Source organism: Taudactylus pleione, unplaced genomic scaffold, assembly GCF_031769625.1.
Source record: "Taudactylus pleione unplaced genomic scaffold, aTauple2 ptg001153l, whole genome shotgun sequence".
In the NCBI taxonomy this organism is placed as follows: Eukaryota; Metazoa; Chordata; class Amphibia; order Anura; family Myobatrachidae; genus Taudactylus; species Taudactylus pleione.
This window is the reverse complement of record NW_028285554.1, coordinates 1,071,398-1,086,778: the sequence shown is the minus strand read 5'-3', so window position 1 is coordinate 1,086,778 and position 15,381 is coordinate 1,071,398. Positions and strand designations below refer to the sequence as shown.

The 15,381-nt window shown below is 45.5% G+C and overlaps 1 protein-coding gene across 6 annotated transcripts in view; it reads left to right on the top strand.

Moving 5' to 3' along the window:
* Positions 1-15,381, top strand: part of ADGRB2 (adhesion G protein-coupled receptor B2) — a 468,088-nt gene that overhangs the window by 409,961 nt on the left and 42,746 nt on the right. For all 6 annotated transcript variants that reach the window (XM_088462147.1, XM_088462149.1, XM_088462146.1 and 3 more), the window contains one exon: positions 14,342-14,468. In XM_088462147.1, coding sequence (XP_088318273.1) covers positions 14,342-14,468 — 127 coding nt within the window. The remainder of the gene's footprint in view (positions 1-14,341; positions 14,469-15,381) is intronic.

Sequence of the window (15,381 nt, the reverse complement as noted above, 5' to 3'; positions counted from 1 at the left end):
TGTATATTGTCATGCCAAAGCAGACTCTTACCGGGAATTGGACTCGTTTCCAATTAAAAAATAGTTTTCACATAAATGAAATAAGAACGGTAAAAAAAGGAAAAGCTTCAAATTTGTATCAGTAAACAGGGCTTAATTCAATTTTTTCTGGAGAAACCTGATAATACATATCAATCTATACATGGTATAAATAAAGTCCATCGTGATATACAGTATCTTTAACAGTTTAGGCAGTGTAAGCCATGAAAGCGCTCGGCCGTCTGTTTTTTCATTGTCTTGCTTCAATAAAATCATCACTGCTCGGCTCCCTTTTGTCATACATTAATAATTCATACACCTTGACAAATGCTCTGTAGAATAGTGAAAACTGCATCAAAATCCGTCCAGTGGTTTCTTAGATTAGCCTGAACAAAAAGATAAATGCCTACCAGGGACTTTGTTTTATACTATGTATAGATGAGACCTTGTCAAATGCTTTAAGATATTTTGACTCCCACAAAATCTAGGTTACTTTGTCGACAACAAATAGATCTATTGTCTGGCCCCCAATGTAGAACAAATGAGAACCATTTCTGATTAACAGTGGCATCACAAGGGGGGAGGGTGCCGCACCTGGGTGTCACCCACCGAGGGTGACAGGAGTCGGCTGCTGCACTGTAGCATTATGTGTAGTACTCGGCTGCTGACACAGGGCCTGATTCAGAGCCGGACGCTCTGACAAGAGCGCTCGCTCTGAATCAGGGCCCTCCTACCTAATATTGGAGCGGCCTCCTGGCCGCTCGCATAGCTGAGAGTGACCACCCACAGCTTATGCGAGCGGCCAAAAAGATGGTCGCGATGGTCAAGACCATCGCGACCATCGGGCTTGCGACGAGACCCTGCGGTAGGGTCTCGCTGCCGCAAGCCCAGGAGTGCTTTTGGCTCTTATCAGAGCCATACGGTAGGCGTACGCGTCCGTCTGGGCAGCAACACCCCTGTCACGCCCACCAAAGGGGGCGTGCTGTCACTCACCATCGACAGCATGCGCACGACGGAGCTCCCTCTGTCGTGCGCATGCGCACTGGGGCAAAATCGACCCGCTTGCGAGCGCTCATCGCTCGCAAGCGGGTCTGAATCAGGCCCAGAGTGAGGGAGCCGGCACTGCAAACAGACTGGTCCCCGGGGGGCAGTCCGCAACGCTGGGACCCCCAGAGTGACTAAAATGGGGGTTTGGGCTGCGAGGCCACGCCCCTACCTGAAAGGCCACACCAGCTACCCGCAAAATCGCTCCCCCTTTTTGCCCGCACGTGTTTTTGCCACGCGCACTACAAACATACCAGCATGGGGTGTTACCATGTGGAGGGACGACACTGATTAACATAACTATTCTGAAATGGTTCCTAATCTCAGTACCTAATAGTCTATGTAAAGACCCCCCCCCCTGGCATTGCACAGGAGCAATGTAATCTCACCACAACCCTCTGCATCTCATAACAACCTACGCCATGTCATCACAGTCCCCTGAATCTCACCACAACCCCCTGCTTCTCACAACATCCTCCTGCTTCTTACTCCTGCCCCCTGCATCTTACATCAGCCTCCTGCTTCTTACTCCTGCCCCCTGCATTTTACCACAGCATCCTATATTTCACCACAGCCCCTTTCATATCACCACAAGCCCCTGCTTCTCACTCCTGCCACTGGTTCTTACCACAGCCTCCTGCATCTCACCACAGACCTCTGCAACTCACCACAACCCCCTGCTACTCACTCCTGTCCCCTCCATCTCACCATTGTCACCACAACTCCCCCTGCTGCTGCCCTGCATCTGGCTGGGGCCCGGCCACTGGGATGTGATGGGAAGGGCAATGAGGGCCTTAGGCCCTCATTCAGAGCCGTTCGCTATTTGCGGACGTTCGTTCAAAAACAAGGGGTGGCTATTCAAATGATCCGTTCGCACATTGCAGTCTGTTCACACCTCTAAGTCTGAACGAGCGACCAAAACATATGCTCGTTTATTTGATAAAAACGCCCCCTGGCCGCTCGCACCATACGTCATGTCCGCTATTTATTAGATTAATCGAGTACATCGTACAGCGTATGAACTGCTCGCTATTCTTGTGGTTGGTTTTTTCAACCGCTATTTTGCGAGCAGTTCTGAGTTAAAAAAAAACCAAGTGACGTGGTCAATGACGCTGCTGTATTAATTATGCACACCCTTAAAACGCCCGTTTTGACCTTTAAGCACGCCTGCGTTCGAATTCCACTCCCCTGTTTTCAAGCACCTTCCCCTGTTACCACCCACATACGCCTCATTCTGTCACTCAAAATAGCAGGCACTTGCTATATAGCGTACAAACGATTTTCGGCCGCACTGACTGGTTCGCGCATGCGTACTAAAAACCGTACGCATGCGCAGATGTGCGAACATCGCTCGGAATGAGCGTACAGCCGCTAGCGAGCGCCTCTGAATGAGGGCCTTAGGCCCTCATTCAGAGCCGTTCGCTATTTGCGGTCGTTCGTTTAAAAACAAGGGGTGGCTATTCAAATGATCCGTACGCACATTGTAGTCTGTTCACACCTCTAAGTCTGAACGAGCGAGCAAAACATACGCTCGTTTATTTGTTAAAAACGCCCCCTGGCCGCTCGCATCCTACGTCATGTCCGCTATTTATTAGATTAATCGAGTACATCGACCAGCGTATGAACTGCTCGCTATTCTTGTGGTTGGTGTTTGCTACCACAAATTTGCGAGCAGTTCTGGCTATAAAATAACCCAGTGACGTGAACAATGACGCTGCTGTTTTAAATATACACACCCATAAAACGCCCGTTTTGACCTTTAAGCACGCCTGCATTCGGATCTCCACTCCCCGTTTTCAAGCACCTTCCCCTGTTACCACCCACATACGCCTCATTCTGTCATTCAAAATAGCAGGCACTCGCTATATTGCGTACCAACGATTTTTGGCCGCACTGACTGGTTCGCGCATGCGTACTAAAAACCGTACGCATGCGCAGATGTGCAAACATCGCTCGGAACGAGCGTACAGCCGCTAGCGAGCGCCTCTGAATGAGGGCCTTAGTCCCTTACACTGCTTGTATAGATACAGGGGTAGCCAGGATCCAGAACTAACATACAAGGAAATTGTTAATTCTGCCCCTCCAACCTGCACCAATATATTACATAGATTTGAAGACAAATGTCACAAAATAACAAACAGTACACCTTGTTTCAACTTTTTTTATGCATTTGTGCATGTATGTTGACTATTCCATCTATTGTCTTGTCAAGTGAAAGGCAATTGCAAAGCATCCTGACAGAGGGCCTGATTCATCACAAATCACAATTGCAACAGCATATGCAGATCGGCCGATGGTGTTTACTGTGCATGCGTATGCACTGCAGTGCGCCTGCGCAGGCCAGGATTGCAATAGCACTGCGATCACGCACGCAGACAGAAAGCCATCACAGATTGAGTGTCGGGATGTGAGCGTTTGGGGGTGGTGACGGGGGAGTAGTCAGAGAAACGCAATCGTGCCTGTCCTCTTGAATGCCATTGCATAGGCGTGCATAAATTAGCCACTGCGACGGCATTCGCAGCTTGCTATTTCTGAGACAGAACAAAGAGAGAAACAAGACATTTATCCGCACAAGTCCAAATGTCTAATAATTCCTTGGATTATAGGTATTGCAGAGAACCCCTAATATCTTGATCACGTAGTCAAATGCTTGTAAAGCGTAGGGGGTGCCACCATAGACTACGAATTAGACTTACAAAAAAGAAGAGAGAATTGGATAGGGTTAACCCTATCCAATTCTCTCTTCTTTTTTGTAGTTTCTGAGACAGGATGTGAGAAAGCGGTAGTGGGCGTCTCTATTCTGGCTGAGCAGTTGCAAGCATTAGCATATTTTTTGCAGCAGACCTGTGTGCGTAATCGCAGCTGCGATCGCAATAGCGATTCGTAGTGAATAAGGCCCTGAGTTAAGGAGGCAATCACACATACATACTGATTCATATAGAAACATTCACTAGTCACAAATGAAGAGAGAGATAGAGAGCACAGAAGGTTGAAAAAATTTCTCTAGTTAGCTTTGGTCATTTTAAAAGAACTAGTATGAAGCAAACACAATTTCTAAAACCCGGAGGAGCCTCCATTGTCTATTATTTGACTTCCGAGAAAACAAGCTATATGATGACAGTCTGGGCTCTGTCATTGTCCAAGATGAGGCTCATCTGGGGACTCGATGTTCTGTCTTTGTTCTGTCTTTGTCTACTCATATATTTCTGGGTGCACCAATTACATCTAATTGCATAGTTTAAAATACGTATGATTTATGATAATGAGCTTTCTATACGACTTCCTAAATGTAGTTTATGCATTAAAGTTGTTAGCGTAAGCCTTATTAATCCATGCTACCAAAGAAATGCTACCACAGCCTTTAACCTGACAATACCACAAAATATTGTAATTTAGTACTGCTGCATCTGGATTTACAACGAGGGATAAATTTACTGAGACTCGTGATAGGTCGAGATGACCATCTCGGGTGATTTATTAATTTTTTTCCTGCTTACAAATTTACTAAAGGTAAAATCGGGTGAGTTAGAGAGAGATTTCTCTCGTCTCACTCGTAAAACTCGGGTGAGATAGCAATCTCGAATCAAATCACCATTGGGCCAAATCGGAAGTACTTTTCACCTAAAACATACATCTCTCAAATTTACTAAGAATCGGGATGAACAGCTCGGGAGAGATAGGAGCAAACTCTCTGTCAAAATCACTTTTCAAAACTCTCAACCCCCTAAGCTGCGAGATAGTCAGAGACATACACAAATCATTGTGATTTGTTTATGTTCTTTGTGAAAATGGTTAAAATAGGGTTAATTTTTTACAAAAAATAACGTGAGGTCACCCCCCAAAACACTAACCAGCCCCGGACTTGGCAGCTAGACCTGGTTCTTAGCATTACAGGGAACAAAATGTGTAGAGTTCCACTGTAATTTAATTTAAGAACCAGAACAGGTACTTCGTTGGGATACTTTACATTGACAAGGGGACATGAACATCTGGAAACAGGTGAGTATGTGTGTTTATGGAGGCATAAAGCTTTATTTTCACAGTGTGTTGTGTGTTTTATTAACCATTTCTTTACAGGTGAACTACAGGTACCAGTGGGCCCTTAACGCCCCGCATGCTGGTACTTGTGGTTTTCCAAGTACCAGCATGCGGGGGAGGCTTGCTGGGACCTGTAGTTCCACTGTAAAGACAATAATGAAAATTCAAATTTTTACACTACACCTAACACTATCAACTCGCCACCCACCGCCCAGGGGTGGCAGGGATGCCCCCGGGCTATCAGCCTAGGCCAGGGGTGCCCTGGAAAGGGTGCCCCCTTTCTTGGGGGGAGTCCCCAACTTCCCAGGGATCCCTGACTTGGGCTGACTAATGGTCAGGGCTGATGCTGTGGCTGGGGGTCCCGGTGAAAGGTCACCCCTGGCTGTGGCATCAGTCCCCCGTTAGAAAGTGTCCATGGCTGGTTTTAAATATACGGGGTACCTCACGGCAATTTTTTCCTCCGTATATTTAAAACCAGCTCTGTCCATGCTGCCCTGTGCTGGTTCTTAAATTACAGTGGAACCCTACACATTTTTTTTCCTGTAATGTTAAGAACCAGGACTAGCTGGCATGTCCGGGGCTAGTTAGAGTTTTTTGGGGAAAAACCGCACGTCATTTTTATTTTAAAACATTTATCTATTTTTTACAAGTCTTAACACACAAGCAGCAAGCACATATCTCACTGATATGTGCTGGCTGCTAGCTCAGGAGAGATTTGCAGAGGGAAAACACTGCAATCTTGGGTGAGTAATCTCCTGCAAAACGAGTTACTCGGGAGAGATATCTCGTTCTGCTTCACCATCGGCAAACTCGTTTAGCCCCAAATCGCCTTTTGGTAAATTTGGAATAAAAAAAGGGATTAAGGGCCTGATTCAGAGCCGGACGCAATTAGCGCTCGCTCGTCCAGAAAATAGGGGTGGCTATTCAAATGAACCGTTCGCTGTTTGCGGTCTGTTCACGCCTCTAGGTTTGAACGAGCGAACAAAACTTGCGGTCGTTTTTTGGGAAACTACGCCCCCTGGCCGCTCGCATCCTACGTCATGTCCGCTATTTATTAGATTAATCGAGTACATCGAACAGGGTATGAGCTGCTCGCTATTCTTGTGGTTGGTTTTTGCTACCACAATTTTGTGAGCAGTTCTGGCTTAAAAAAAACCCAGTGACGTGGTCAATGACGCTGCTGTTTTAAATATGCACACCCTTAAAACACCCGTTTTGACCTTTAAGCACGCCTGCGATCGGATCTCCACTCCCCGTTTTCAAGCACCTTCCCCTGTTACCACCCACATACGCCTCATCCTGTCACTGAAATTAGCAGGCATTCGCTATTTTGCGAGCACATGAATTTCGGCCGCACTGACTGGTTTAGCATGCGTATAACGATCCATACGCATGCGCAGTTGGGCAAACATCGCTCGGAGCGAACGAGCTTCCGCTTACGAGTGGCTCTGAATCAGGCCCTAAATCTCCTGAGTTTTGGCGAGTACCAACGAGATAAATCTCTTTGAAAATTGGGACCTTCTCGAATCTTAGTAAATTTACCCCCTAATCTTCACTTAAGATGGGTATACATCTGAAAGATATATCTGCAGATCGACTTATTTGCAGATGATGGTTGTTCATACACACTGAACAACCATCACTGCCATCTGGCCAGGGTCCTGCTGGCCTGGGGGTCGCATCGTGCCCCCTCCCCTTCAGCCTGTGCAGCATTTGTACGGGTGGTCAGCTGCCATCGGCTGTGCTGCACAGATGACGCTTTATGTCTGTGAACGACGTTGTTCACAGACATATCGTCTGTACACACTGGCTGATGCACACAGGATATATCGGCTGTTCAGTTGAATAGCCGATATGTCAGCCAGTGTGTATCCACCAGCATAACTCTCTATTCTCAGGAAACACCTCTGCAACTTGAATAGGTAGAAACATATTTTGTAAAAATAAACTTTTTTAGTTTTTTCTCTTAAAACACTGGTATAGGTTCATGTATGGCTTAAATGAATCATGACAGTGAGGGAATATCAACATCAACATCAGTATATATCAATTCAAGTGCTTGATGACTGTACAAGTTACAAAGTAAAAAATATTGGATTTATCTTCCCCAGTGGTTTCTTTGCTCTGTGCTGTGTTCAACTGGTACCTCAATAGAGTTCATATATGTACCTCTTACCTGTGCCTTACCTCATCTATGAGCACTTATGGAGTTCCCTACAACGACAATCTCTTCCTCATCCTCCAAATCTTAAACCGCTCTCTGAAACCAGCCTCTTTAATATAGAATACCCTACTTTCACCTATACTAGTACACTCTCACAGCTTACCCAAGCTGCACCTGTTTCTCTCTGCGCTCTATCATGAGCAAGCCCATCCATACCTTAAATCTTGTTCTTTACATAGTATGTCCTGTTTCAACACTGTCCTGCGCTATAGAGCACTGTGGCGCTTTATAAATCATAGACAATAATAATAAAGTGGACCAGTGTATTATTTTAATATCAGTGTAGACATAGAAATCAATATCTAACATAACGTTTTCCTTCAGACCCTCACCCCAATGCATAACATTTGCTTGATGACAATAACAATGAGCGCATAAATATTCATTAGCCATACAGTATTTATTTCACTGAAATACTCTTGCATGGTTACTATAATATTATTATTGTACATGCTAGCCATCGACACCATATCCCAGAGGTTCCCATACTTGGTCCTCAAGGCACCCCAGAAGTTCAGTTTTTAGAGATATCCATGGTTGAGCACAGGTGATTAAATCAAATTGGTTGAGGTACTAATTAAGTCACCTGTGATCAACAATTTATATCTCTAAAACCTGAATTGTTGGGATGCCTTGAGGACCGCGTTTGGGAACCTCTGCCGTATCAATATCCTCCCTGCTCTAATCACTTCTCTCCCCCATTGTCTCTCTCTCTCCTGCCCTGACCAAGCCATTTCCCTATACAATTCCTCCCTTTTCTGCTCTTGACTCTCTGTTGCTCCAATGTTCACTGCTCGCCCTCGCAGATCCACACCTCATCCCTACAGATGTGTCCGTGTCCACATACATCTTACTTCCTTGCGCATTAAACAACCCTTCTATTCGCGCCATGCCGTCCAGCCGCTGACACTGTAACATAGCATTTTGCATGCAGATACACCTGCATTTGCACACAGAATATAGGCATGCTACATATCATTTTAATCAGCAGAAGAGGCCTGTGCATCCTATTCGCATCACTATTCAAATAAGACACATTTTAAAGTAAAAAAGTTAAATGAAAAGATGCTCTGCGCCACCGAGTCGCACAGTGCTCATGCGTTATGTTTAACGCGACTTGTACAATACACACTTTGTTGTCATTAACAAAACAACAACATTGAAATCGCAAAAGTGTTCACAAATCGCCGAGCGACAGTGGAGGAAATCGCCTTCCGATGCAGACTTCCTTCATGCTCTCAACCTACAAAGCTGCTCTCTCCATCTCTAAACAGTCATATTCCTAGAACCTTATCTCCTCCCAGTCTTTCAACCCCTATCGTCTCTTTGCCACTTTCAACTGCCTCCTCACCTCCCCTCCTCGCTCTCTACCTTTGTCACCTACTTCACATCTAAAATTGACACCATACATCAGTATATCACGTCCCACCAGACCCTCTTTCCCAGCCTACCCCTCCTCATCCATCTTACCTACTTTGAGGTCTTTCTCCCTAGTATCTGGAGATAAAGTCAAGGCCCTCATCTGGCCCTTATCCTCCAATGGACTGCTACCTTAGGGTATTTAGCCGGGCTCCAGACAACAGGAAGTTTCCTGTACAACCTTGTTACTTCCAGTGTATACTAGCTGTTGCAGCGTTCCAGGTTCCAAGCTCCTTTCTTCCAGCGATACTCTCCTAGTGTTTACCCACGATGTGGGTGTGTATTCAGTACGTTACTCGAGTACTATCTCCGAAGTGTCATCCTCCTGTGCTAGTTCTGTGTCTGGAACCACAGTGTATGTACTCAGGCCCTGATTCAGAGCCGGACGCTCTGACCAGAGCGCTCGCTCTGAATCAGGGCCGTCCTATTTAAATGTGGAGCGGCCTTTTGGACGCTCGCATAGCTGTGGGTTACCACCCACAGCTTATGTGAGCGTCCATGATGATGGCCGTGATGGTCAAGACCATCGCGACCATCGGGCTTGCGACGAGACCCTGCGGTAGGGTCTCGTGGCCGCAAGCCCTGGAATGATTTTGGCTCTATCAGAGCCAAAATCACTCCCACTGACATCACTAGTGATGTCAGTGGTTGCCGGACCCAGACGGTAGGCGTTCCCATGGGAACGCCTCTGTCTGGCAGCCACGCCCCCGGCACGCCCACCAAAGGGGGCGTGCTGTCAGTCACCATCGACAGCACGCCCCCTTTGGTACGAGACCCAGAGCGACAGCTTGGCTGTCGCTGTCCGGGTCTCGCGCATGCGCACGACTGAGCTGCCTCCATCGTGCGCATGCGCATTGGGGTAACATCAACCCGCTTGCGAGCGTCCTGCGCTCGCGAGCGGGTCTGAATGAGACCCTCAGTACATCACCTGAGTACAATCTCCTAGTATCATCCTCCTGTGCCAGTATGTACTCAGTACATCATCTGAATACAATCTCCTAGTATCATCCTCCTGTGCCAGTTCTGCGTCTGGAACCACAGTGTATGTACTCAGGGCGTGAATCAGACCCGGACGCTATTTGCGGCCGCTCGCTCTCAAAAAGGGGCCGGATATTTAAATTGAGCGCTCTTTGCGGTGTGAGGACACCTCTATGTCTGTGCAAGAGCGTCCGTTAAATGCGCTCGCTATTTTTTCAAGACGCCCTTTGCCTTTCGCAAATCACGTCATCTCCTGTTTTTGTTAGATTAATCGGGAACATCGAATGGCATCTGAAATGCTCGCAGCGCTTGAGGTAGGAATTACTTCCCGCAATCACTGCGAGCAGTTCAGGCGAAAAGACAACCAAGTGACGTGATCGATGACGCTCCTTTGCTAATTATGCACTCCCATTAAACGCCCTTTTGACCGTTAGGCACGCCTGCGTTCGCACAACCACTCCCCCGTTTTCAAGCACCTTCCCCCGTTACCACCCACAAACGGCACATTCTGTCACTCAAAATAGCAGCCCTTCTGTGTTTTACGAGCGCACGATTTCCGACCGCAATGACTGGCTTGCGCATGCGCATTGCGAACCATAAGCATGCGCAGTTATGCAACCATCGCTCAGAGCGAGCGTGCGGACACTTACGAGCGAGTCTGAATCAGGCCCTCAGTACGTCATCCAAGTACAATCTCCTAGTACCATTCTTCTGTTCCAGTTCTGCATCTGAAGCTACAGTGTGTCTACTAGTACATCATCCAAGTACAATCTCCTAGTGCCATTTTCCTGTGTCAGCCCTGCGTCTGGATCAACAGGGTGTGTACCCAAGTGCAAAACTTCCAGTATCATTCTCCTGTGCTTTCCCTGTGATAATGTTCTTCCATTTCCCACTTGTGTCGGATACCTGACCAAAGGGCCGCGACCTGCTTGCTGGGTGCAGCTTAAACCGAAATCCCACTTGGAGGGATCACTGGTGAACACCTCCCAGTAAGTTAGACTCCGCACCTTTGGTCAGGTCTAGTCAACATCTGGTACTTGTGGATGAGGAAGGCATATATCCAGGCCCCCCGCCTCCGATTCCCTTCTCAACCTGGGTCCACGTCTTCCAATCTATCTACAGAGGATCACCATAGCCCGAACGTGACAGTCCCCTATTCTTAAAAAACACAACCTCGATTCTAACACTCTCCCCAACTACCACCTTATCTCTCTTCTGCCATTTGCCTCCAAACTCCTTGATCGTATTGTCTACAATTGCCTTACTGCCTTTTCACCCACTCCATCCGTGACCCATTTCAGTATGGTATTTGTCATCTCTATGCCACTGAGACTGCCCTCAGCAATGACCTCTTTGCTGCTAAATCCAAGGGCCACTACTCTCTGCTTATTCTCCTCAACCTCTTTGCTGCTTTTGACACTGTGGACCGCTCTCTCCTCCTGCGAATCCTTCACTCTCTCAGTCTGCTTGACACTGCCCTCTCCTGGCTGTCCTCCTACCTCTCTGACCCTTCTTTCTCTATCTCCTCTCATGATTCCACCTCCCCCCAATTACACTAACTGTAGGTGTTCCCCAAGGTTCCATTCTTGGACCACTCATAATCACCCTCTATGCATTCTCTTTAGGTGAGCTCAATAGCTCTTTTGGCTTCCAATATAATCTCTATGCTGATGACACTCAGATCTACCTCTCCCCCACGCTGCTCACTCTTATCTCCAACTGTCTCTCTGCTATCTCTTCCTGAGTCTCACAGCACTTTCTTAAACTTAACATGTCTAAGACTGAGCTGGTCATCTTCCCACCCTCACAAATAATCACACCTACCACAATTTCATTATCTTTTGACAGCACCACCATCTCATCTAGCTCGCAAGTACACTGTCTTGAAGTCATCCTTGACTCCTCCCTATCCTTCAAACCACAAATCTAGTACCTCTCACAGTCCTACCTATTCCATCTCAGAAATATCTCAAGGATCAGACCTTTTCTCACCCTTTAGGCAACTAAGACCCTTATCCACTCACTGGTAATCTCCAGATTGGACTACTGTAATCTCCTCCTATCTGTCCTCCATGACTTACATCTCTCTACTCCAATCTGTCCTCAGTGCTGCTGCCCATTTCATCTCCCTCTCCAAATGTACTACATCTGCCTCCCCTCTCCTACAAGCCCTACACTGACTCCCCTTCCCCTTCAGAACCCAATTCAAGCTTCTCACACTCACTTTCAAAGTCCTCACCCATTCCTCTCCCAGTTACATCTCTGACCTTATCTCCCTTCACACTCCTGCCCACTGACCATGCTCCACAAATGAATATTGCCTCTTCTGCCGTCTGATTATTTCCTCCCATTCCCGCGTCCAACATTTTACTTGTGCTACTCCCTACCTCTGGATTTCTCTCCCTCTCCCTATAAGACTCTCTTCACTACAAAACTTTGAATGGGCTTTTACTTCTTCATCAAAGCCATCCAGTTCTCATTCTAACACACTGCCCCATGCCTCTTACTCACTGCCTCCCTATTTGTGTCACCCCTGTCTGTCTGTCCCTCTCCATTAGAATGTAAGCTCTCACAAGCAGGGCTCTATTCCCTCATGTGCCTTTCCTTCCCTTACTTACACTATCACTGATGCAGCAATGTTTATAAACCATGTCCTTGTCCTGCAATTTTTTTGTACGGTAAGTCACTCGTTACTTGTCTTACTCATTCTGTTTATGGACTTTGTAAGGCACTGCGGACCCCTTGGGGTGCCATATATATAGAGAATGATAATAATAATAGCTAGTGTGGCATCTATTTTGCTTTGGTATATGCAAGATCTCAAAGATGAATGGGAATGAACAGAGCTCCACAGCTGTATCTCCTACTTTGTGCAGTAGAGAATTGACTAATTAATATATAGTGCATAATACCTATAAAAGGCAACATGGAGCTGAAAAAATATGTTGCATAGTAATTTTTTAATGTGTAATTGTATAAATCTCTCTTTAAAGGTGAAGCTGGGTTAAACGATTATCGTTCTGTGTATGAACCAGAACGATAATCATTCACTGCCTACAACAAATTGAAAAATGGATTGTTTGGTTATCTAACCTATCCGATCCACTCGACCACTGGTCACCCCACTTCATGCTGTGAATAGTGATCACCTCCATGTATGGAGGTGCTCGGATTATCATCTTGTGATTCCTCCGCTCCTCCATGTTGGCTGCACTATCGTGGGGTTTGTGGCCAGCTTTAGGCTTCTTCGCAACTGTTGGCCAAATTATTACTATAAGAATATGTTGTGCACTTCGCTTCTCTTTTTTTTACAGTGCATGATTTTGTATGCTAGGAATCTAGGCATTTCTTATATTCATTTCTATTTGTATCAGTTTCTTTTAGTATATTTCTGTGTGTGTGTTTTTATAAAGTTGATATATTATTAGGTGAGTCCTGTTGTAGGTGATTGCTGTTTCCCTGTCTGTGTACATAGAGGTGTGTGCATTTGTGTGTGGGTGTGTATGAGCGGGAGTCCTCATCCTTTCCTTGCTTTATTATAACGTTCCATCTGCTGCGGTTGCCAGAGTAACGTGGCTGACTGGTGTGAGATCTAGTGATGTATTCCTGGATTGTTTCCTCCCTTCCTATAGACAGCTGACATTTTTGTGACTAGACCCCTTGTAATAGTGTGTTGTAATACAGAGAAATACTAAAGCTATAGTGGAAGCATTTATGATTTAGAAACTTGGTTTTTTTAAAAACTCTTTAAAATTACTTTCCTCTTAAAAGACCAAATTCTATTATAAAAAGAAAACAAATGGCATTGCATCTATATTGCTGAAAAAGATGATATATTACCTATAAAAGTAAATGCGTGCTGAACAGTTTCCAGAGACACAATTTGCACTTACCAGGTTTAGTTAAAGTGGCTGAAGCTTTAGGGGAGGTTGAGGGATAACCTAACACACAGAGAGAAGAGGTAGGATCTGTCAGACTGAGCCATGGTAAAACCTAGAGGCAGCTAATCTTTGCCACTATGTGCTGAGTGTTTTGTCCTCGCTTTTCTTGCAGGTCCCTATTCCATATACTTTTCTCTCGTCTTGTCTCCTTCATATATAATCCCTGGTGAATAATGCCTTGCGGCGTAGCTATATCTCTCCCAAATTGCTCCCACTTACTATATCTTACTTTGTGCTCTTCCCTTCACTGTTCTCTGTAGTTGTGGCTCTGTATTCCCCTCTCTTCCTTTTACACCGTGCGTTTTACAAATCTGTTGCCACCATTGCATTTTCTGTCCCCCCACACTCTTTATTCATCCGTCTTTTTCATCATTCATACCCTTTCTCCCCCTCTCATTATTGACCTCTTTCTTATCTTCCTCTCTATTGTTTCTCCCCCTCATTTTGTCTTTCTCAGTCTCCCCCACACTCCTTCTTTCTCTGCCTCATTTCTTTCCTGGGTTTCTCCCACACGCACACACACATATTCAAGACACCAGCAAAGTGATGCATGCTAGCTGTGCCTGCTTGGATATGCACAGCTTCACTATTTATCCTGAAATACAGAACTACGGACAGCTCTGCTTTACAATCTATCTTTTTTGGTTTTTGACTGAACATTTCTGCTTCTGATCACCAGTGATGCTTCCAGTGGGAACTGGGACACTGAGAGCTGCCAGACTCTGCCAACACAACCATCTCACACCAAATGCCTTTGCGATCAGCTCTCCACCTTTGCTGTGTTGGCACAACTACCCAAGGAGTTGGTAAGTGTGAAGACATACTGTAGGCCAGTTTGTAAGTGAGTATTATTTATGTGCATGAAGTTGGGTACTGATCTGCAAAATGATTGCAAATTGTTATGGATACAGATAGAGGTGTTTGATTTAGGCCATATTGTTCATTTTGATGATCTGATGTGGCCTATAGACATTGCTGGTATTTTCAAGCATTTGTGATGTTTGGCTTTGTTGAAATCTAATTTATCACAACAGTGTGCTACCACAGAACATCTACTGTACGTATAGGGACGATTTGTGCATAACCCTCTGGATTTCCATGTGCATTATTTCAGCGGGGTTAGTGTGTAAAGTTGCTCTGTGTGTGATCAGTGGTGCAAATAAAATAACTTCAGCTGTAAGGGGTCTCTGTAATATAGTATGTGCAGGAATGGAGTCCCAATAAGAAATACTGTTATGAATTAAATGGGACAAATTAAATTCTATTTTGAGGCTTGTTTCATAGATGCCTGGTAAAATTATTTACACCAAAAATACATGAAATGCTTTGCACTACTGCAGTACTGAAATGCTGCCCGTCAGTAAGTCAGCACAATAAGTGTCTGTAAAAGAAAAGAGAACTCTTGCACCTATAAGAAAGAAATATGACGTTGGACAGATATACCGTATAGATATAAATGCACTTCTCTGCATATTATATGTGCATCAAGTTAATGCAATATAGTTAAAAGGCGACCAATAATAACATGATACTATAGCACCTCTTCTCTCAATTAGCAGAACCCCAGGGGTTCACGGTCATCCCCCATTTGTGACATGCTCACCCCAAGCACTTGATCAATGGTAATAAACTGTTACCAGTGGAAGTAGTGGAAGTTGAATTTCAAGTGCATCTATGCTTTCTTGTGTTGAGATGGCTGGGCACCTGTCCAATTCTAGA